Source organism: Acanthaster planci, linkage group LG08, assembly GCF_054643075.1.
Source record: "Acanthaster planci isolate LZ-2023a linkage group LG08, COTS_SCS, whole genome shotgun sequence".
Classification (NCBI taxonomy): domain Eukaryota; kingdom Metazoa; phylum Echinodermata; class Asteroidea; order Valvatida; family Acanthasteridae; genus Acanthaster; species Acanthaster planci.
This window is the reverse complement of record NC_141784.1, coordinates 11,482,098-11,506,379: the sequence shown is the minus strand read 5'-3', so window position 1 is coordinate 11,506,379 and position 24,282 is coordinate 11,482,098. Positions and strand designations below refer to the sequence as shown.

At 40.1% G+C, this 24,282-nt stretch overlaps 2 protein-coding genes across 2 annotated transcripts in view; both read right to left on the bottom strand.

Annotated features, from left to right (window-relative positions):
• Window positions 1-1,818: 1,818 nt before the first annotated feature.
• Window positions 1,819-17,245, bottom strand: LOC110984198 (cyclin-dependent kinase 4-like). The gene is made up of 8 exons (XM_022244127.2): window positions 17,108-17,245; window positions 12,995-13,685; window positions 10,425-10,563; window positions 9,369-9,536; window positions 7,507-7,616; window positions 5,937-5,987; window positions 5,315-5,447; window positions 1,819-3,930 (listed from the first exon to the last, which is right to left on the bottom strand). Exons 2-8 carry the CDS (start codon window positions 13,216-13,218, stop codon window positions 3,757-3,759), a joined length of 999 nt encoding a protein of 332 aa, XP_022099819.2. The 5' UTR covers window positions 13,219-13,685; window positions 17,108-17,245; the 3' UTR covers window positions 1,819-3,756.
• Window positions 17,246-18,184: 939 nt separating this feature from the next.
• Window positions 18,185-24,282, bottom strand: part of cers1 (ceramide synthase 1) — a 39,940-nt gene continuing 33,842 nt past the window's right edge. Inside the window, exon 7 of the mRNA XM_022244119.2 lies at window positions 18,185-24,281. Within this exon, the coding sequence (XP_022099811.1) occupies window positions 24,197-24,281 (85 nt within the window). The 3' untranslated portion in view covers window positions 18,185-24,196. The remainder of the gene's footprint in view (window position 24,282) is intronic.

Here is a 24,282-nt window from a genome sequence, read left to right as displayed (position 1 = left end):
AGTAGCACCAGAACCAGCGCATGAACAAATATGCGCAAGTGCTCCATTTGTTTGCACTACACTTCCTGGTTCAAAATGACATCACACTTCGGTACTCTACACTGTACATGCATATGCATACTGTCAACCATAAAGATATACATGTACTAGGTATGCCAAATCCGCCATATGTAGTGCACTACTGACTGCCCCAGATCCCCTTGGTTGCAGCGGTGTAGCAAACAGAATTCAAGTCACTGAAGCACGCATGCCGACACATCATCAAAGTTCCTCAGTAAGAACAAATACCAGTAGTTCTCATCATCAAAGTTCCAAAACCCAGCACAGTAAGAGATCTCGGCCATCATGGGCCCTGCAAGTTTTGACAAGTGACGATCAGTCAACTGGTTGGTTTTGCCTGGTAACCAATTAACAATTAACCCGGGCACCGGCTACAAAACATAAACTGACCACTGGTTGACTTGTGGTTACTGATCAAACTTTACCATGTCTGATAACTCTACCACATTTAAACTGAGCAAATAATGTCCCAAGAAGAGTAACCCACCCTGACCTGGTGTAAATTTAGAACTGAATGGATACCAAGGTTAGCTTTCTAATGACTTTGTGGTTGAACAGGAATAAACAGCCTTACCCTTCCCATGAATCTTGCTGTTGTTCACCCAGAAAAAATTTCACCACATTGTACGAAACTAAATTGAAAAAAAAAAATCACTGCTCTTTGCAATGAGAAAATAACAAACTGTGCACTTTACAACTTATATTGAAGCAGCACTCTTTGCAGTCACTTGCAGCAATGTGTATACAAACATGCACGTTCAATTGAAGGAAAGTTGGTACTGTTTTACTTGTGCCCCTGTTTTTTTACATGCATATGCCAACATACCAATTCTATAAAATCTTGCTCCCATTCAAAATATTCTTAGTAATTAAAGCTACTGCTATAATATAGAAAAGTACCGTTGTGAAATACATGCAGTCTTGAATACTTCAAGTGAATCCCAAATATTAAAAGCACTTGCCTCAGAAGAATCAAAACCGACAACATTAGAAGAACACAGACCATCCATATGATATAACCATACTACAAACAGCAATCCAGAGCAACTGCAAAATGTCAGGAATCCACTTCTAGACACTACAGTCAAATTAATTATACTGAAAAGTTGGCAGCTTCTGGTCAGCCAAAGTACTTGTGGCACCAAAAATTAAAATATCATTAAGTAAAAAGCCGCATATAATATATTTCTTTATTTAGAATATTCATACTCCAAACAGATACAAACACTGCAATACTTCTTGCACACTATTTGGGGAAATCTTGGAAAAACTGTCCTCTTTCATTGGAGAAAAAAAAGTGAAATTCCACATTTTAAAAAAGGTGCTGTGTACAAACCAAAATTGATATAAAACAAAAATGATACAAACCAAAATAAAAAAGAACAAATGATGTGCAAAGGGTTGTCCATGCCAGGCATAATGAACAGCTCTCAATGGCTCGGCTTTACAAAAATTATTTCAGCTGTTTTCAACAACCATCCGCTTCATTCACAATTCCAACTGAAGCACACAAGTCGTTGTTTGAAGAAGTTTTTGACAGCACCATTTATGTTTAACTCCATGTGAACTGTGTGCCTCCGAAGAAAAACAGTTAACATGAAGTTTGCGGCTGAGCACAGCAGTGTTTGTTTAATTCGGCAAGGTTCTTGTTGAGTCCTTCACATGGCCTTTTCACAAGTCCAGTCTCATGCAGCAGGACTACATATGACATGGGAATTCTCTTGTCACAGTTCATTTGAAGAGCTTGTGACCTGTCTTAACTGCAGCCTTAGTTCTCGGTAGAATCCTGAAAATGAGCACGGCAAACTACTCAGAACACCAAGAACAGGTAAACTTGACATTTTGAACAGTGTGCTCTACAGCATCATATGTTCATCTTCAGACCGCTACCGAAGACAAAAAATCATCAGATGTCATCTTCAGCAGAGTTTTGAAGATGGGCACAGCTCTGTTTGAAATGTCAAGTTCTAGGGACCGAGAGTGACCTCAAACCTCTCTACTCATTTTACATTTTGTGACGAAACACGAAACCTTACAAATACCTTTGAACCTCAAAAAGTAAACATGTTCTCAGATGAGTCCTGTCACTTCATATTTAGCCAGACTCATTCAATTTATATTTAACAGCCAAGGATTCAGTACTCTTAGGGTTAATTCACTGCTTTTTCAGAATGAAAAATAACCCAAGGTGAGTGTCAGTTTATTTCACTTAAATTCAATTAACTAACAATTGGGCTGTGTGATAACTGAAACTTGCATTGCTATGGACGGAAATCTGATTTGGGTCCTCCAGGCTCTGAATACAACGCTGAATACAAGTGCCACTCCACTGCGCCTTCCATGCTTGAACTTCAAACAAATATAGATCAGGGTTCATTTCTGCCATATGTATCGGTATGGTGCCACACATTGGCCTTTACTGATTAGCTTACTTTGGTTTGTTATCACCTGGGACCATTTGAAGTATGAAAATAATGACAGCACCAATTTGAACCACCGATCTGCTGAATAGGGGTTGATTAGCACCAGTGATGTTCTTACTAATATTTTACCACATTATGTAATGGTAAATAGTATGTATTTTGGTCCATTTCTGGCCACATTTGTTCATCACATGACCGACAGAATACAAAAAAGTTATTGAAGAGACTTTTTCTCAGAAGAGTACAAAAATATTAGACAAATGTGGTACCAAATATAAAAGTCTGCTGGCTTAAGAAAAATATCCCTGACACTTCCAATTTCATTGACAGTTTTACGTGAAGAATGTCATCGAATACTTCACAAAATACTCACCAGTCGGTTTCAAAGCAACAAATGGAAAGAATACTACCTCAGCCAAACTGGGATAGAAACATGCTTTAAAGGAACTCCAAAGTTAAAACTCTAGTGAGTCTCTCCATGAGCAACTCCGCATTTTCTTTTGTACCGAGTTTTGGTTCACAGATATAAAACATTTGACTTGTGGACTATCAATTTGAACATTGTGGCAGTGGCTTCTTCCTCCAGATTTTATTGCCACATTTAAAGTTACACCATTTACATATTTCACATCAAAATATAATGAAAATATAATTTCTCTCTGTATTTGGTCCCTTTTGTACGAGACTCAGAATTAACAACTATAATTATTGCTTGTAATATTTTGATTTGCGCACGACTATTTTTTTGTTAGCAAAAGCTACAACTTTCGTAGTATATCTCTGTACTAATTTAGTACAATTCTAATACATTTCATGTGATGTTGATGCATTGACAATAAAGTATTTAAAGCAAGTCCACTGAGGCCAACAGAAAAAATAACAAATTAAAGCAAAACAGACACACCACAAACAAGTTCAGATTACATGTTCCCCTCCCCCCCAAAAAAAGAAATGAAGAGACACAACCACACTGGTGGGGGTAGGGGAATGGAACCATTCCTATCAAAAGGAACAATTTGGGGGAACGGAAAAACAAGTGATTTTACACGTCATTTCAATTCCCTTCTTTCAAAAGTGCATAAAAAGCCTCCCAAAAGGTTGTGAAAGGTTTCATAAAGACATTACCAAATTTTACCTCCCCCCCAAAAAAAAAATTGGTTCTGGATCCACCCTTGAACAACCAGTAACATTACAGAAACAAAGAGAGATGATTAGCACCTCACAGTTAAAAGACAAAATGAAAAAAAACCTGCCCTCTGACAAAATCAACCAATTACCGGCACACCATTTCTGGATTGGACCCTTGGCTATTGCCTTCTGCTGATGACTGAGAGCTACTGGTGGAGGCCTCGGAGGCCGACGCTTGGCTTGTGCCTTCCTGGAAGTAGCCATGAGCCAGAGTTTCCGTTGCACTAAGCCGATTGTCAGGACTGAAGCACAGCAGTTTCTGTAGGTTTGGGGAGGGATTGACCAAGGGTAAATCATTCAAGCAAGCTGATATGGATCTGCAGTTGCAATTGATCACACCCTCAAAAGGTTCATGGGACAGAAATTTCCACCTGTCCACTTTGAACTGTTGAGTTCCTTTCACAGGCATCAAGTAAAGTGAAATGCTGGTATGGTACAAGTAATAATCAAGCCCAATTACATAGATACCAAGGCTACGTTGACCGGATATAGTGAATAAAGCCATGCCCGAACTGACTTTTTTTTTTAAGGCTCTACCGAGATGATGGTCTTATGAAAAATGATCAAAATTGACTACTGTCCACACTTGGACTTTCACTGCGGGGAACCTTCACCGAAACCAAATAAACTGATGAAAGTGCTTTAAAAAATGATGCATTGGCAGTATCAATCAAACTTCCGACTGTATCAATGATGTCTTCCATGACTACACCCAAAGGACAAACAACGCACTGGAAACTTGCCACATACGCGCTGCAGCACAGGGAAACACGCAAAGCGCGCGGCATGCATGGTGTCCCTGCGCAGCATGATCTTGCTCTTAGGCTGGAAGAACACTTTCCAGCGCTACTTTACAGACTTCCCTGGTTCACACTAGTCCTTACCGCTCGGGAAACGTTATCTTATCAGTTATCCTGACCAGGAGTTGAGCACTGGAAGTTAACTGCTGGACTCAGGAAAAGCAACAAAAAGGAAAATGTCCAAGGCCATCTGCACTGGACTTAAAATGGAAAAAGTGCACATCGTCGACGTAAGCTCTACTTCCACCCCCCCCAAAAAAAAGTTCGGTGCAGAGAGGGCTTAAGAAGGAATGTCAGTATTTGTGACACAGCTTGACACATGAGCACAATAATTTGTACAAATATCTGCATGACTACCCCTTCCACAAAATGGCTGTTCACTTCCAGAATCCTCCCCCCCCCGAAAAAAATAATAAATTTGATTCTATCACCAAAGCCTGAATATGCAACACAACTTGTAATACATTATTACAAATTCCTAAATACCTCAGACAGTCACCCTATGCAACAACTTGCGAATTGACCATGTATCAACATTTGATAATGCCTGCTGAGAAGTGATAATGCCGGCTGTGTTAAATGCACGTTTAAGACCAGCCAAGCACGTATTTATTCCCTGAATGAATGGAGTATCCGTTGAATTTTTTTTGTTGGGGGAGGGGGGGCAGTAATAGACACTGAAGACACTACAGTTTGCATGCTTTCCAATTGTGCTCAGTGGACGTGTTGCGCTCCGTGGCTCCCACTAGCTCCATAGGAAAGTGTATGTAAACAAACTGAGACATTATCAGCACATAAATCATGTTTTCAACTTAAGAGAAAAAAAAAATATCAGTCTGTTACCTGTAACAAATCCAGCCCCTGTGGGCATGCGCCACTGACATAGTTTTCCAGAGGGCGAGGCGGTGATGGGCGGAATGAGCTCCAAGGCAAAGAAACTTCAGGCCAATCCTCTTCAGGTGGCAAACCAATCACACTAAGACATTAAAAAAACAAACGATAAACAGTTCAGACGTTCATTCCAACCAAAATCCTGTGACTCTAAAAATAGTACACCTTGAACATGTACATCAATATTGACGTTCAGCAAAGCGTACTGATGAATTCAGTGTTTGTTTAAAACTCAACTACACTAACTATAACGGTGACAGTTTGATTACAGTTCTCAGATGCTTGGCGGTTACATCTTGATGGTTCCCGGACCAAATGAGTGTTTGTAACATATCTAACACAAGTGTCTCAACATGTATCACTTGCATATACAGTACATAAAGAGTGGAGTATTTGGCTAGAAAAATCTGAAGTTAGGTTAATACCAAAAAACCTGGTACATGTACAAAAACACAAACAGGCTAATTTTATCATTTCTGCATGAAACTTCTGAATGAAAATGGGAAAACTGTTGTATTCAGTGACTGAATTTTAGCAACTGGTCTGATGAGATAATAAAGTACAGTGTACTTACTCAAATATTTTATAGAGCTGATCAACATCTGAATTTCCACAAAATAACGGTCTAAAAGAACAAGAAATTTCACATTCTTATTGCAACAAACCAATTTACACGTGGCAATGGTGCATTTGACGATGTCTTTCACCCTCATTTTACCATTTGAGCTGTGTATCTCTTCAACAAATATATAGGCCCTAATCACCCAAACAGTCACAGAGGTCGAACAATGGGTGCAAATGCCATGCATCAATAAAAAAATCCCTAGCAGGTCAACCTGCACCAACATAAGACTCTGAATCACAAGACCAATTCTCAAATGCAATGCATAGGAGGTATGCATGGCCTCACTGATTCCTACCCTCATCTGCCACACTCATAGGAATGTTTATGGCAAAGGACTGAGGTGGTAATGCATTTTAACTGTCAAATGCAATGCATAGGAGGTATGCATGGTCTCACTGATTCCTACCCTCATCAGCCACACTCATAGGAATGTTTATGGCAAAGGACTGAGGTGGTAATGCATTTTAACTGTCAAATGCAATGCATAGGAGGTATGCATGGTCTCACTGATTCCTACCCTCATCAGCCACACTCATAGGAATGTTTATGGCAAAGGACTGAGGTGGTAATGCATTTTAACTGTCAAATGCAGTGCATAGGAGGTATGCATAGTCTCACTGATTCCTACCCTCATCGGCCACACTCATAGGAATGTTTATGGCAAAGGACTGAGGTGGTAATGCATTTTAACTGTCAAATGCAGTGCATAGGAGGTATGCATGGTCTCACTGATTCCTACCCTCATCAGCCACACTCATAGGAATGTTTATGGCAAAGGACTGAGGTGGTAATGCATTTTAACTGTCAAATGCAATGCATAGGAGGTATGCATAGTCTCACTGATTCCTACCCTCATCTGCCACACTCATAGGAATGTTTATGGCAAAGGACTGAGGTGGTAATGCATTGTAACTGGAGATTTGTTGGTGACATTGCCATCAGTGCTTTAAGCTGGTCAAACGGGTTTAGTTCTAAAAGTCAAAGAAAACAAACATTTTTCATATTTGCGACCATCTGATTGCAAATTTCACGACTGGTGATTGAACAGTCCATGAGTGGGACTGGTTGAGAGTGATTTGGGCATGATGTAACAAAGTGATTGTCATCCCATCCAAATGTACGCTAGTGCCCTTGGGGCCTGGTGCCCTGAGTAAAGATCTTGGGAGGGAGTCACTCTAGTTTGTGGGTTTGAGTGGAGCTTATGAGGTTGCAATCTCAGTAGGATATTAAGCTGTTAGCATTAAAATGGAAGCATAGAACTGGGTACAAATGATACAACCTGAGAAATGCTTTACATAGGCCTAATCAACAATAGCAACAAAGGAGTGCTTTCACTGGCTGAAACCACATTTCCATCATTAGTTTAATATTCACAGACTGCCTATTACCACCAGCCCAATTTTTAAACAGAAACATCTTTTTGGACATCTGACACAGAGAAAACATTTTAAAAAATTAAAAATTACATACCGACACCGCTTATAACATGCAAAAAACCCCCCCAAAAAACAGAGCTTACTTTCGTCTAAACAACTCAGCAAATATGCAACCGACACTCCAAAGATCCACGGGAGTGGCATACTGGGACTGTAGGAGAACTTCAGGGGCCCGGTACCATAGAGTGACCACCTGGGAAGGGAGTCGGGGGGGAAAGGAACATGCAATGGCCATGCAATCATAAAACAGCAACAAATCACAAACTGAAATCGCGTATACCAAACAAAAAGTGATATTAATTGGTAAAAAAAGAAGGAAAAAAAAATACAAAGTAAGGACCTTACTCAGGGACTGAGGAGGATGATTTACAATAATGCGCCTCCAAGTGTTTGCAGCGCGTTGGCCAATCACGATGCGCAGAATCTGTCGACCCAATGCGCATTTGGAAGGGGTCGACAGATTTCGCGTGTTGTGATAGGCCACCTTGCAAACTACTGGAGGCGCACTAGTGAATCGCCCATACTGCAAAAGAACAGAATGCGCTTGCATGTGGTTGCTTGCATCCATGCTACATGTTTCTGTAGAGCTGATTAGTTGAACTGAAACCCAAGCAACTTCAAATAAATCGCTCATATAGTAACTGCTCCATTCACCAACTACATTTTGCTCTGGGGTCCTATTTGCATTCAATTTTTGCATGTAAGAGAACAAACCTGAGGTACTGTTTGAGACTCAGTACTCTGATCGTAACAAGTTCAAGATGCTACTGGCACTCCTTGCGAACTGTGTTGGAAATTGTGCTGATGTACATGCACAGGCAGCAAATATGATGCCTAGAGCATAGTATCTCAGTTAATTTGTCTTGACATTTAATAATTGAGGACGAATCCAACACTGCATCTTGCAAGTCATGCAAAATAAAATACAGGGATATACTCTTGCACAATAAACTTAGATCCAAGAGCAGAAACAAAAATTTAAGGTGAAGGAAAAGAAAATAAAAAAAAAAAGGAAAAGCAAAGATCTGCAGCGATGTAATCAAGGTATGCAGACAAACAACACCAAACATTCTAGACACCCATTTTCTTCAGGGATCACGATCCCATACTCAGGGTTGCATACCTGTAAATCTGTTACCAGCTATGATAGAACAGGCAGACACCAGATGGGATAGAAAAGGGTAGGATGATAACAGGGCGATACATTTGTACACGTATACATGTATCCCCCTCTCTCAGTCCAAATATGACAATTAGTACATGTATATCAAGATGTACACTACTCAAAAAAGTTAAGGACCACTTTTAATTTTTTTTTCAAGCAATGAGTGGGGTCCAGTTCTTTCATTTTTTTGTTTTTCTAGATTGTGTTCTCATTAAAAATAAAAAACTTTAAAAAAATGTTTCAAAACATCACTTGCACATTATCAGCAGTAAAATATCTCATATAAGAAAGTATACCCAAAATAACAAGTGGTCCTTAACTTTTTTTGAGTTGTGTACTTTGCATCAGCAAGATGTTTAAGTTTAATCACACGTTTTGCCCTTACACTGATGTATATTCACAAACACTGCATACTCGGTGCTTGTCCTAGAGCTAATGAAAAAATTTACAAGCTTACTCGGGTGGGACTCGAACCCACGACTTTTTGCTTACTGGTGCAGACAATTGAACTACTCGACCACTGAGCTTGTTCAAGTCAGTTGGGTGGTCCGAGTCAGATGTGCCAGCTGGTGCCACAACCTGAGATGCCTGCACTAGTAAGCAGCAGGTCGTGGGTTCGAGCCCCACCCAAGTAAGCTCTCTGACAGGCACTGAGTATCCAGTGTTTATGAGTATACGTCGGTGTAAGGGCAATACCTCTTAATAAACATGACAATTAGTAATCCGCCCCTCCTTCTACCAGTGCTTTTGTAACATTTAACAGATATATTTAAAACAGACCACGGATGTTAGAGCCATTTGGAAGCCGTAGATCCTAGCCAGGCCAAAGTCCGCCAATTTCAGGTGACCGTCACAAGTCACCAGGATATTCTGTGGTTTAAGGTCCCTGTGGATGATGCGGTGCCCGTGGAGGAAATCAACGCCCGAGACAAGCTGGAAGGCAAGCTCCTGCCAAGGTAGAAAATCACAGAACACACAACACGCTTTACTGGGCTGTATTCATGCCATACGATTCTGTTTTGGCCAACACTGCACCTCACTGAAGCAGTATTGCTCAGAATGTGTGCCATCATCTCCAAAAAATTGTATCGTGACACAATAAAAAACGACAATAGAGTGACAGTTTTAACTTTGTTTTTTGATCATACATGCATGTACACATTGGTCAAACAAGTTTGTTTGCCGTAGAGGCAACAACTGCTCTATAGAATGGGACAATGTTACAGTGAGAGTTTTTTCAATAAATTGTACTGAAAATTACTGAGTTGTTACTGGCACTGTAAAGCTTTGATCTATTGAATTAAAATCATAACCATTTTCCCACACGTCAGCATTTACAAATCAAAGCTTATCTTCAGAAGATTTACTTTTCCCCATCACCCATTCTCAGTTTAAAATGTAACAAATTGGTATCAGAGATCCAATCTCTCATCGATGTAGCTAAATACAAACAACAGAAAATATCAAGCAGGCACCCTACCACATGTATGCTGAGTTCTCTGCACAAAGTAGCTTTCAACTGTTACACTTGAGTGAGCACATGTACATACTCCAGTAAAAAGGAATACTTACCTGGCCGTGATCAGGCAAGTGTAAATACCAGTTAAGGAAAGCAGTAGCGTACCCAGGATTTGTCGTTAGGGGAGGGGGTTGGGACCAGAATTTACCCCTCCCCCCACCTTGCACCACAGGGGACTAGGATGCAGCTATACCAGAGCTAGCAATTTAAGATGAAGGTGTGCATGGTAGCTTTGTTTTTTAACAGGACCTAGTCACTCCCCTACTTTACCTTTTTTTTTTACAGACAATTATAATTTTAATATTCTTTTTGTATACCTTTATTTTGGAGGGCTGGAGGCCTGGCGAGGGGCATTTTTCCAAGTAAGTGGCCAGGTCCATGTCAATGTACTCAAAGACTAGTGTCAGACTCATCTCATTGCTGCCTGTCATACCCCCATGACACACATCCAGCAGCCTGTTAGTAAAGGAGTTGGTAAGATGTATCAAGCACTTTCAACCATCGAGATCGAGAATTGTTATTTTCTGAAAAACAAAACAGGTTTGAAATTGCCGGGGACTTTTCAATCAAACAAAATCATCAATATCTTGCATGAAAGAGCAATGATGAAAAAGGTGAATAAATGTGGGGTTTTAGTTCCATGAAGTTGGTTACGTACATTCTGTGACTCTCAAGTATAACCTTGTCTTGAGGTAAACCCCATAAATATCAGTTCCATGTACAAGTTAATCAATTCCCTTGGATCTTTGGTCACTTCTGTCGAACAACACTGCAATGGACACTACAACAAAACAAATAAAAGGTTCAAAATGTACACATCTAAGCAGCATTTTAGCTGTACCAAACAGTTTTTCTACCATCAACTAGAGAAAAAGAAAATGCTTATACTGTAAAGTAACACAATCTTTCTGACCCCTTGAAAACTGCAGTCATTTATTTAAGCCCTTGTGTGACCTTTTCAAATTCAAATCCTAAGGAATGTGGGGGCTTTTCATCCAAGCCACCTGACACTATGGGGCAGAGCTCAGCAAATCAATGAGCAAACACAAAGACAGGAGGCCATGAGAACAGTAATCCAAGACAAAATGCAAACTCAATAAGGATATGCCCTTACTCCATGCTGGGGCCAGCAGGCCTCAGGGAAGTCAGCATACATGCACATGTACATAGCCCCACTAACACGTACATTTATACACAACCACAATCATCTCCCCCTCCAACACCGGTGCGAGTCAAGAAATGAACTTTAACAATTTCACTTTAGAAATACATATACATAGGTTACACATTAATATAGGATTTGGTTATTGAAATAATCAGAAAATTGATGAAAATGTACAGCTTATTTTAGGGATCCTGGGGCCAATTTCATAGTGCTGCCTAAGTGAAAAATTGATTTAAGCATGAAAAAAACCTTGCTTGACAAATCAGGTTACCAGCCAAAACGTCTTGTGATGTGTATAAGTTTGGAATGATATTAACCAGTCTTTTGGTTAGCATAACAATCAGCTGGTAACCTTTGTTTATTAAGCAAAGTTTTTTCGTACTTGAGCAAACTCTGTGCTTAAGCAGCTAAATGGCCCCTGGCAGGACATGAACATTTACTGTATCCACTTATGTTTTTTAGGTTCTTCACTTCAACCCAGGTAAAAAGTTCCCTTGAATTACAAGCTGCCGGTCAGTGTTTTACGATTTTGACATTCGTATTCACCTTCCTTTATTTAAATGGTGGCTGGGCCCTTTAAAAAATGCCATTGTTATGTTTATTAGGCTGTTACATAACGGCTTTTTTGTTCACCCTCAGCCCTGTAAGATAAACAATGGGCAAAAAACAATGGTGGGCTGGACGACACATCCATCGGCCAGGCTGGCCTAGAGCGCTGTGATACTTCATGCTATTGTACTTCACAATAGGAGGATTATAGCCAATGGTGACTCACAGCAGTCATTCTGGTCCCCACATGAGGCTGTCCGGCTGTGTAGATCAGAAGAATGTGGCCCATATGGGGTCAACCGGCGCTAAGTGGTTAATTAATGTTACTCATTCAAAAAACCTACACGGTGTTCATTTAAACTGAAGTTTAATAGTCTTTTTTTAACAAAATAACATTTAGAAAAAAATGAAAACATTTAAACAAGTTTGGCTTACAACCGATGGTGTTTCCATTCTTTAATTCAAACACAAAAAAGTAAGTCCGTGTGGCACATGTGATGTCTGTTGAGTAACAAGCGTTACTTTGCATTCGTGAAATAATTGTTCAAATGGTGTTTATCTAACACTGGAGTTGTCTTTCTGTGATTATGAAAAAAATCTAAAAGTAACTAAGAAAGAATATGTAATACATTGCATGTAATTATTAGTCATATTTTGAATTTAAATATTCAGATTTAAGACACAAAGTGTTTGTCCATGTGAAATACATCAAAATCATTGTCTGTCCAAGTGACAAACATAAGAAAAAAAGTCAGAGTTTCTTAATGTCAAGTCATGTAAACGGCAGAACATATGGAAAATTTGAACTGAGGTCTACAGGGCCCTTACTATTCTATTTTTAACTTAAGAAGATGAGTATCGGGGAAAAACACATTATTTTCAACTGTCCTGCCTGTCCAGGTTATTTCTGTTGCATCGTAACTCCCTAGAATTTCTCAAGAAAGAAAGCTGGGGTGAAAGCTCCATTAACATAATGTGGTGAAATATATGAATTTGTTTCATCTAATTTAGAATGACCTTCAGGCAAACGAAAGAATGCACTTCTGTAACTTCTTAAACTACTGCTCAAGTTGGAACAAGCTGTACTGAGTATCACATATGTATCCTAGTACTAATACTTCATTACTAGTATGAAGTATTTTATCTGAATTCAGTTTACCAAAAAGAACTTACTTGACGATATTTTGTGGTTCCAGCTGGCCAAGGTGTTTCAGCAAACCTATCTCTCGCAGAGTTGACATTGGTATCCCTTCCTCTCCCGACGTGTGGAGTCGTACTTTCTTCAGTGCCACCACCTTCCCCGTCTCCAGATCTCGAGCTTTGTACACCGTGCCATAGGCCCCCGTCCCAATCTCTGATATTACAGCATAATTACTGGCTTCTGACTGCACTTCCATCCTCCTGTGCAAATTTGGGCTCCAACTTGTCTGGACGATTTACCGGTACCTGTTGAACTTTACTTTGGCAAGGGGCACTTCAAACAGTCTCCCTCTTGGACTCATTCTTATGGAAACTGTATATGTTGCACATTCCCACTTATCGTACATGTACCTTGGCACGCATGTACCAACTGGTGCCAACCATAATGCAGTGTGAAGCCTTGATATTCTTGGTATGGTTATTCCAGGGTTTTCAAAATGAAATGATCAATTTGCATTCTCTTTTCGTATGTTTTTTTTTTCAGTGTCAAGGACAAGTTGGGTGAATAATAACGTACAGAAATTGATCACAACTAAACAACTGTCTAGAAGAGCTCAGCCTTCAGACTTTCCCACCAATCTCAACCCTGCTTGGCTGAAGTTGAGGCCTTTGGGTCATGGCAGGTCCCAAGAATTTCAAAAATGTGTAGGGTCCTGACATCATCCTGCAGAGTTTTCATTAAAAAAGAGGAAAAAAATCCAAGTTTCACTACATGAAAACTAAGGGGCCCCTTGGTGATCAGTAATGTTATCAAAAGGGGCAAGGGATCCTGTTCTACATCCTCCTAAATAATAGCATACGTATTATTTTTTTTTTGGGGGGGGGTTGAAACATAGTTGGTGGATGTGTAACATAGGGAACAAATATTCTAATTTCCTAATCCAAAATCAAATTGAGACAACATTGCAAATTCTGGTCTATCCCTTTTTGTGGACAGATTTTAACAACTCAATCTAAAAGCTCCCTTCGTAAAATCCTACATGGAGGATGTTAGCTTCACCACGTTCACTGGGTAGTAGTCTATTTGAAAGCTTGCCCATATTACCAGACAGATTGTGCCAGTCTTCATATCCAAGCCAATCAGGCTGAAGTTTCACAGTGAAAACAGATCAAAGCAGCCCAGTCAGACCATGTAGTGGGATGTTTTGTCAAAAATCAACTGGGAACAATGCACACTACACCTTATTTGAGTTAATGTAAATACTTTCTGAAAAAAACTTTCTTTCTTGAAAAATTACAAAACAGAAATCAAGGAATTAAAAGATATGCTGGTTATCTGGTGATAAGTCACAAAATGAAAAACAAGGTAGGCCCTAATTGATCTTTCACAATACATATAAAAATCCAACCCCTCCCCCCAAAATGGGCTGGTAGTTGATTCAACAACACCAAAGAGTTGGGGGGGTCCCAATCATTTGAGAGTATCCTTCCCACGCTCAAACTCTGTGCAAATCACAGAGTTCAAGGACTGAGCTTATATATCAACAAGACGTCTGGAAAGCATGTACATGTATGTGTAACTTGTGCAGCAGGGTTCAGTGACTCAAACTTTGCCCTTTGGAATGTTCAATTTGCTTAGGAGAGCTGATAAAAGTGGTCTCTTTGGCAAGAACACAATCACACTGGCATGAATAGAACTACATCAATCCAAGTTGCCCACACAAACATCAGCATAAATTTATGGTGTATATTGAGAGAAGCCCTCAGTTTTTATAAGTTTTGGTGTGACATGATAATAAACACTTTCCAACACTTTTTTTGCATCATACCATACCTGTGATTGAGGACATCTTCAAAATAAACATCCGTTACCCTTAATACCTCTATGAATGTGTCCTTGATGTACAGGTACTGTACACGCACATATAAATGTGCCCTCAGAAACCAGCTCCCAGTACATGGGGGATCACTGCAAACCAAGGGAAGTGCCCATTTCCCAATTCGTTACACTTCTGTTTGTATTAAAATGAACTAGTTGACACCTCACAGTGGGGGGGGGGAACCTTTTTTGTTAGGAATATTTGGGCTGGATTAAGGGGAATTTGGGTAATCCCAGCATTTTGATCCCCACAATACCGGCACACCGTAGCAACGTTTGTGCTGTACAGGCGGAAATGAGTGGTCCCAACAACTTTGAAATAAGAATGCTTGAGATCACTTTGATAATCGCTTAGCAGCAAACATCCTGAACTATTTCAATCACATTTAAGTTTAACAACTGGTACACAACTACTGCTAATTTAAATTGTAGAAATGTGTGCTTATACACGTATTGTGGACTTCTTTGCCCTTACTTCCTTTCCTATGCGATTGGCCAACTACATGCGGTCTCCTCTGGGTTCAGTAACTTCATTGAACAAATTTGGGAGCGAACAAAGCACTTTCACACAATATGCAAGCGAGTAATGAATAGGGCCAACATGTATGAAGTTCATTTTGGGCCAAGGAACACGCTCATGCATGAACTGACAAAGGGTTACAATTTGAGAAGCTCAGGAGGTGGAACTGCTTATTTTTGTGTGAGTGTAAATGGTATACAGTGTGCGTTTCCATTAAGGTTCAGTCTGGCTGAACCAAAAGATAATAAGAAACCAACTTGGAATAATTCCTTGCATGTCGGTGAAACTTTCAAGTAATGTATACATGGCACAGGTCTATTGTATACATGTACATATACTAATGAATTTGACATATTTCTTTCACTTTCTTTTTGATCACTTGTTACACATGATTCACTTGTAAACACCTCCACAAAGATGACTGCAATCTCTCAAGCAGAGATTGCAACAGGTACAGTATCTCAGACATGTAAGTCGGCATCAGTTGGGTACACATTTCTATATCATGCTGCAAAGTTACGAAATTTATCACATGAGCATAATGGGGACACAAATGGCATGCTCCCCCACAAGAAAAATGAGAGCATCCAGAAACTTACTAAATGTACATGTAACTATTGTCACCATACATACACTGTACATTATGATACAGATGGATGCATCCCAACAAAGCTTAGGATGACACTGGTTTTGTCTTTAAACTTGGGTTTGGATCAAACTCAGCTTTACTCTATACTCAATCTGTCCTTGGTAAGAGTGTATATAAGAAGCTTTACCATATGGCGTCAATTTCAGAGCTTACCGGTAAATTGAATACGACTACGTATGAGATACGACTTAACTATAATAGTATACTTCTTGGAAACACAAGAGGCCAAGGACTAGGCCGAGTTATTTTCTCTAGTCTGTCGGTCTGCTTAACTATTGCAAACATGTGAATACACCTTTTGGTGAAATTAAAGAAATGGCGGGGCCTGCAGTACATTCAAGGAGGAATACGGGTTAGAGTTTCATATACAGACAACACAAATTTTCCCTTAACATGTTCTAACAGCTGTCAGAAAGTGATAACATGTCCTAAGAAGTGAAATTTAGCTAAGAAAATTCCAAAGCATAATTCACTTACGGTAGAAAACACTTTCAAAAACAGGTTTTTTCACTCAAGTCTCAAACCGGTAGGCCTATTATCAGTAGGTTTGTGTACAGGGCCTCAAGTGTTGTCTGTATGGACCTCTTTCCAGAATATGTAGGCCTACAATGTGTTCTGATCTTATTCTCCATGCTACAACCAGATCAGATAAAAGTGGGCAGCTACATATACATATAGTACATGTACGGTAAGTAGCTTAAGGGACCAGCATGATCAGGGCATCAGGGCCACGCCGCGAGCCATGGTATTATTGGTTAATACTCAATACTAAAAATTAATAGTTCCACTGAAAACACTATAAAATCTTGTCTTCCAGGGCACACTGTTGACAGCACGAACAAGAATAGATTCTTAAGCAACACAGGACAGGTTCAGACATTAATCAGTGGCCATGGCATGGACGGGGCTTCGTATGACAAGCGCATGACTAGGCTCCACGATTTAGGCCATCATGGCTATGCCAATGCCTACCGTGAAACAACTTTCCCACGCTAATTTATGATACAAGCAACGTTCACACTGCCTAAAACAAGGCAAGGTTTAAATTCTGTTAAGAAACTAACCGGCTGATCTCAGTTTTGTTTCAAGTTCACATACCTAACTCATCTTGTTTCTCACGAAATAGGCCTCCCCACTGCACCCGAAGGACAAAAACCTATACCGTACCACCTAGTTACACAAAACCACAGCATGTTCGCGATCGCAAGCACATGGTGCATTGGTCCTCGGCCGACATTTCTAGTAGGTACAATCTGATTGGCCAATTTACTACAATAGACACAATTGGTCCAAACTTTTGCGACATTAACCTATAACCAATCGTTGATAAAGCGCGGTCAGCTTAACAGGTGTTCAGAGACCACAAACGAAATTGCTCCTAAGAACTGAATCCCAAAGGCTTTTGAAATCTTTAAAAATGTTCAGAACTTGTGTATTTTGTAAAATAAACAAAAACTGATAAAGTTGTGGTTCCTCATATAACTCCCGTGTTCTGATTTGTTCATAAGTTTATCAGGGCTACTGGTATTTATCTTTTCTTAAATTTTACTTGTTTAGACATTCAAAAATATAAGGCGAACACTATGAGCGTTTTCGAAACGAGTGGATTCGGCTTAGACTTCGGTGTCGGTGTTCCAGTTGGAGCTTGAACAAGTAGTTTTGAGTGCTGCTTCAAAATGGCTGGAACCAGCCAAACCACAGTCTAACCGAATCCACTCATTTCGAAAATGCTGTTTGTCAATGGAAGCATCTTCTTCCTTTGTCAGAAAAAAAATGGCATACTGTAATTTGTATGATTTGTTTTTGACAACACGCACATAATGGCAAAAAGGGAAGAGGAGATTGGGGGTGTGGGGCGCCAACAAAAACTAGAAATTACTAGAAATTTAGAAGACAAAGCAGTGATATTAAGAAACTTGATCCTTGTACTCCCCCCCCATATAAATCCAGCTCCCCGTTCATCCCCAAACAGTGAAAACCCTGGCTATGCCGATGTACACCCAGGGTACAAACAAGAAAATATGTTGAAGTTTCAACCATCATTCAAATCCATGTTTTCCGCCTAACTGCAACCCCCTACGTTGTGTGTAAAAATCACACACCCAAAACCAGGCATGAGAATTTGATTTGTTTCTGCGACAAAATCACACATAAAAACGACCAAGTCAATAAATGTACCATACATTATTCTCTGTTACTTTTTATTACAATGATCAATTACACTTAAACACACTAGAGAAATTATTACAACAAAAAATCGAACAACTAATTATCCACATCGTCTAAATCTAAAAACAAAGTCTGGCTGCTCACTCCTTAGTGCACCTTCCAAACATTCCAGGCCGCTGTGTGATCAATTTAAACAGTGCATATCCAAAAAAATCAAATATGTGATTACTCCAACAAAAAAAAGAACAAAAAAGCAAGTGGACATTCCACAAATGCTGTCAAAATTTATCAGTAAGAATAACAGTATCGGTATTCATCCAATCAAAATGACATCAATGAAAAGGGACTCTCGATGCAAGCTTTAACGAAGGCCAACAAAGGTAGGTGAAATCTTCATGCACCTTCCAAAAACTAGTCCAGCTTGAAAGTTAACTAAACCTCTCCATTTTTACACACACTATACAGGACCAGCAAGAGGAAGACAACCCTTACAGAGTACAGTATCTTAAAAAAATGATCACAAGCTATTTATGTAGTATGCTTTTCATTTTTCAGTTTCATTAGTTTTAAATCACAACTATTCACACTGTAGAATACTATATTCTAGTTAATGCTTCAAGCATCTACTTTTTACACCATTCCTCGGCATGATCAATAACTTTGACCCGGAACTTATTTAAAAATATTTTGTTTAGGTTTCTGCTCATGAGCCAAGTGATGCCCATACTTGGCCAAGTTTGATCAGTGACAAACAAGAAGTTGGTTTTGCCTGGAACCCAATAAACAGTTTGTGCAGTGTTACCAGAGAGAATAGACTAACGGTTCCACAAATGGTCGCTGACTGAACTTGGCCCTTGATAGGGGGGTGTCACAGCCTACCAATGGCTACAGCACCTGGGGCAGTCTGGGAATGAGGCGGCGGGCTTATGAAAGTACAAGGTTATTCCTGAAGGACACCATTCATCATGACAGAAAACCATTAAGGCAAGGAATCACAAATTACACTGAGTAAGACTATAGTTGAATCCTTGGTTATAGGCAAATCCAATGACTATCGTAAAGTCACAATTGGTTGTTCAGAAACGCCCCAGCACATGGTTAGCATTGTGATAATTATCGAAGCCATTGTTCTGTGACAGCTGCTATGTACAAAATCCAGTACAATGCTTCCCATCATGAATGGTGGCCTTTGGAAATGTTCAATGTAATGTCACTAGATTTGTTTATAGACTTGGTGCACATATGCTCTTTCAATTCACTAGTGATGAGAGGTTGAGCTGTTGCTTGGATGCCAGCGACTGGGACGGTGTAACCCTTCTGGCTTGAAAGTATTCAAATATTCTCATCGCCATTATGTACATGAACAAGTGTGTGCATGCAGCGTGTCAAGCCCAAGGAACTTTATGGCTAGGTGGTAAAGCGGCCTTTCTTGTGCAAGGCACCTATGAACTTGTCAAAGTACCCATGGTTTCGAGCAGATGTGCAATGGAGGACGGCATACTGCTCCTTTTGTTCCTTTCCTATTCAATGATATTCCCACGTCACCATTCACAGGCCAGAAATCTATAAGAAACCCCCCCCCAAAAAAAACTCTAGAAATCTTTGGACCAAGACTAAGCTTATCCATCATAATGCTGTGCAGTAGAAATCACTTGTACAGTGGTGTGGGTGTCCAGGCCAAGAGCAGGAGCAGATCTCGGGTGGGGGGGGGGGTTCAGACTTAGATCGAAAATGAAAGGGGGGAAGGTGTCAGTTAAGATACTCCCTACATCATTTTCACTGTGTAGGTCCTGCTGTTGCAGTCAAGTGCAAAGCAGGATTGTGCAGGTACACACCACCATAACCTTCAGCTGTCCTTGCCAAGATACCCATTTCAAAAAGTGCCAAATGATGATGCCAAGCAACCAAACCATGGTGAAATGTCGTGCAACACAGTGGCGTTTGGTTTTCCCACTCAATATTACCCCGTGAAGCAAAGTTGCCAGTCTCGTCACAACGCATATTTTTGTGGAAAAGGCAAGCTTTAAGTAAGGGGGTACTGTAGTTTAAGACACCTGGTACAACCAATGATCATATAGCATTGCACCGTGGCACCATTAATGTGATCTGTGGGTGACACCCATGGTTCCTGGAAGATGGCCCAGGGAACCAGACCAAGTCCTACATGGCACTGAAAACGAGACACCTGAAATACTTCCAAATCAAATTGATTTTCAAGAGTTGCAAAATTGATCATAAGAAATTATGATATCAAAGATATTTACAAAGACAAAAACTGCCAACGCACTGCCACAGAATGTAATGATATGGTACAATATCTGATTTTAAAATATTTAGCGACACCACCTCCGACATGAAAATTCTGTGGTCACCATAAGCTCCTACACTGTAGTCTAAACAAAAACATACAATCTTTGACTCCTCTATGTTTAATGACTCATTTAACCCATTAACCGAGATTCCTGCTTGTTAACACTAATGTATAGCTCAATTGCATAACTGCACATTAACTGCCAATAAGTATGTACAAAAAGATGGATAAGGTGTGTCACTCTTGCGCCATTCACTGAAACAACTTTTTAAACACTCCCATTAAATCAGCCATTTTAATGTCAAAAGCATTTTCACTGTAAGGCTGCATTTTCACTCTGTCACGCCCAGCTTTAATGAGCTTTAATTTAATTTTACAAGCAATGAGTGGCACCTGGTTTACCTGTGCTGTTCAGATATCATTACCAGTGTTTGCTAATGAAAATACAAATACAGAATAGAACAGCATGTTATAAAAATCAAAGCAAATGAAGCTAAAGATTCAATTGGACATGCAAAGTCAACATCCAAGCCCCCACAAATTTGAATTGTTTATTTCCAAACACTACGCCCATATGCCATTTAAAGGGAAAAAAAAAACAAGTTGTCCTTATTTCTCAAGTCCTGTACATAATAAAGCTGCCGTACTTTTGGGCATGCTCTCGGGAAACATCCCACCTCTCTTGTTTCAAAGCTAATTCTGACGATTTACAATGAGAAGTCTACAACTCGCCCATGGGCTGAATCCACCTCCAGCAATTAGGAGTTGGACTATCAGTGTTTGGAAATGAACAGGTGGACATTTGTAACTGACTTCTTGCTCGCTGAGCATTTGTGAGACAGAATATACAGCATGCAATGACTACAGAATCTTCAACATTCCTGAATGCAAAAGATAAAATGTAGTCGTTTTGTCATATTTCCATGCAGCTTCATAGTCAGGTCATGAGCAGTCAATCAAAATCCAACCAAACTGTATACAGACTGCCTCATTCATCCCCAAACAAAGCTAACAGCACAAAAGTTCTCTGATGTCAATGCAAAGCTGTTTCATACTCAACAATATTAAGGCGCTTTTGACAGATTAGAAGTCGTAAAAATAAGTATACGAAATTCATCCCATATAAATTTCCTTTACAAATGTTTAGGCTTTTTCAAGCAAGCATTCCGTCTACAGAACTTATACACGCAGGTTTAGCAGAACAGCATGTGGCACACCGAAGATCTAATTGGTTGTGTCCAAAGGCCGGATCATTACTTCACCACAGCCACATTCATTTCCGTTGAAACACAGAGGTTGTGGCAAATCACCTGGCAATTTGTGAAGTCTATGAGAGTGGCTCATGTACTCACTGTCTGCACTGTGGATTGGAACCTCGAGTCCTTGCCACTGCTACCTGCTGATAATGTAGCAAGGTATCGTGCTTAAAGTCATGTGCAGTCCATCAAAGCGAACTGCTCCAATCATCCCCAAAACAAAAAGCTACAATGTTACACTTACAATACTGTAAAGCAAAGCCAGGGTTTATTTTGAATCAACGTTTTTTCGCCCTTCACCCACATAACTTACACGTGGTAAGCACTGTATGCTTGATACTTTCTGTAAACTTGAGAGAGATAAAAAATTTGAAAGGTTCCTCCAGTGGGGACTCGACCCGTGACCTGCTGCATACTGCTGCAGATGTCTAGACTATTCATCAACCAGGGTCTTCAAAGTCAGCTGGTGGTTATGATGGTGGAGGGCAACCAAAATATAATTCAAATCTGCATCTCCCCGGTGAAAAATAGTCCAGACAGGACACCTGTTGAGATCACAGGAACTTTTCCCGAGGGTCACCATAAAGACTACAACAGCGGAGACTGTACATGCAATAAAACAGTGACAGGTGAGGGGGGGGGAACAATGGACAAAATGCATTGGCACAACATATCTGGGCATGAGCATAAGCTTGTTGGTCAAATGACAGTCTGGCCTTGCATGCCACTGCAGTTTGTGCCTTCATCTTCTTTTAGCTATGGCATTCTTGCACCAGATAAAACTACACCATTTCAAATCAAACTAAGTCGGTTTGTGTCGAAACAGCCTGATGACAGAGACCACTGGAGCTTGCAATTTGCTGGCCAGAAGAGTCTCACCGAGTGGTCACTCTTAACCATGTCTGGCTGAGGCTTTGTGCCAAATTGAGTTTGGCAAATGCATATTCTGTGCAAGTCTGCCAGTTCATGTTGGAAGTTGGCACCCGTGATCAATGTCATGAACTCATGAGCACAGAAATTTTTAGCGGGGCCCAATTTCAAGGCACTGCTGAGCACACAATTTTACACTAACAGAGGCTCCACATCTCTCATGGAGACCGTAAGCAGTGAGCACAGCAAAAAGCATGCTTACCTTGGAGGAAAATGTGCTTAACTTAGTGACGCAACAAGGGAAATCACCATTCGCACTCATGTAACCGTAAAATGTTCACCATTAAAATTACATTGAAATCAGACGATTTGGGACTATTAGGGTAAAGCACTATTTTGTGTTACGGTTAGCAAAAAATTTGCTTAACGGTAAGCAGCGCCGTGAAATTGGGCCCAAGCCACCAGCTAAACTTAGTGATGCATAATACTCTTGACCAGATCCCTCTGTTACTGAGCAAAGAAATTTTACCAGGTTATGAGCCAAAAATTTGGCTGCATCCAAATCACTTGGCTGCGGCTTAAAATTACGCACAACTCTGTGGAAACTGGCTGCAGCCACTACCGAAGACTCTTGTGCCAAGTTGTTTGGACACAGCCTATGTGATGTGTACTACTCTAGGCTATTTCTTACTGGTACTTTGCTGAGCAAGTGAAATTTGCTGAGCAGTATTTTTCATCAGCAACTGCAAGAAAGTGGAGCAGTGGTCTCTGACCGAGCTAGGTATTTCTTCATTACATGCTTTAAGGCTCACTTAGTAGCAATCAACTTGGAGGGAGATACAAAATGAATCCACATTTGTGGTGCAAGTTGTAAACAAAGACCTGTCCGGATCACTGAGCAACACGACACTTCTTTACTAAACTTGTACATTTCTCGTGCAGAATACACATCTTACAATGTCACTTTTTGAAAATTACAAATTACATCTCTAAATTCATGGTCATAAATACGTATAAAATCTTATTTTTACATGTATAAGGACAAAGACATCTTTTTTCAACAATTTTTGCAAGTATTTTTTTCTGTTGCTTATGCCATGCACTCTCCAGTCTGCGAGGGAAAAACGGATACTGATTCAAATAGTTACTGATTCTTGCAAATGTACAAAATATATTTCATGATCAACGTATTCCGAAAATATTTTAATCAAGGATGCCCCCAAAACTGACAAACAGGGCTTGGTGAGATGCAAATTTGAAAATCTAAGTTAAAAACGACTAAATGTTATACCACTAATCAACCTTCTCCATTATTTGAGACGTCTTTAATCTTAATCCAACATTACACAGGGGGACCCTTCAGGGCACAGTAGTCCCAAGCCAAAGTTCACCAGAAGATTTTGGGTGGACTTAAAAAACCTTTAGGAAATCCTGGGCACACCATTTCAATACATTCTATGCCGTAGTTGGTTTGTTTGTTTGTTTTTTTATTGATGAAATACTACCATCTAGAGGGGATTCTCTTCACAGATGTTTCGTGCACCTGACTAACATCAGTTGACATCTCAGCGCCCTCCTCCCTTAGTGACTATCCTTGCCATTCTCGTCTGGATGTGGATGGCGTTGCTTCAGTCCGTCGCCATTCTTGATGGTGCCATCAACAACCC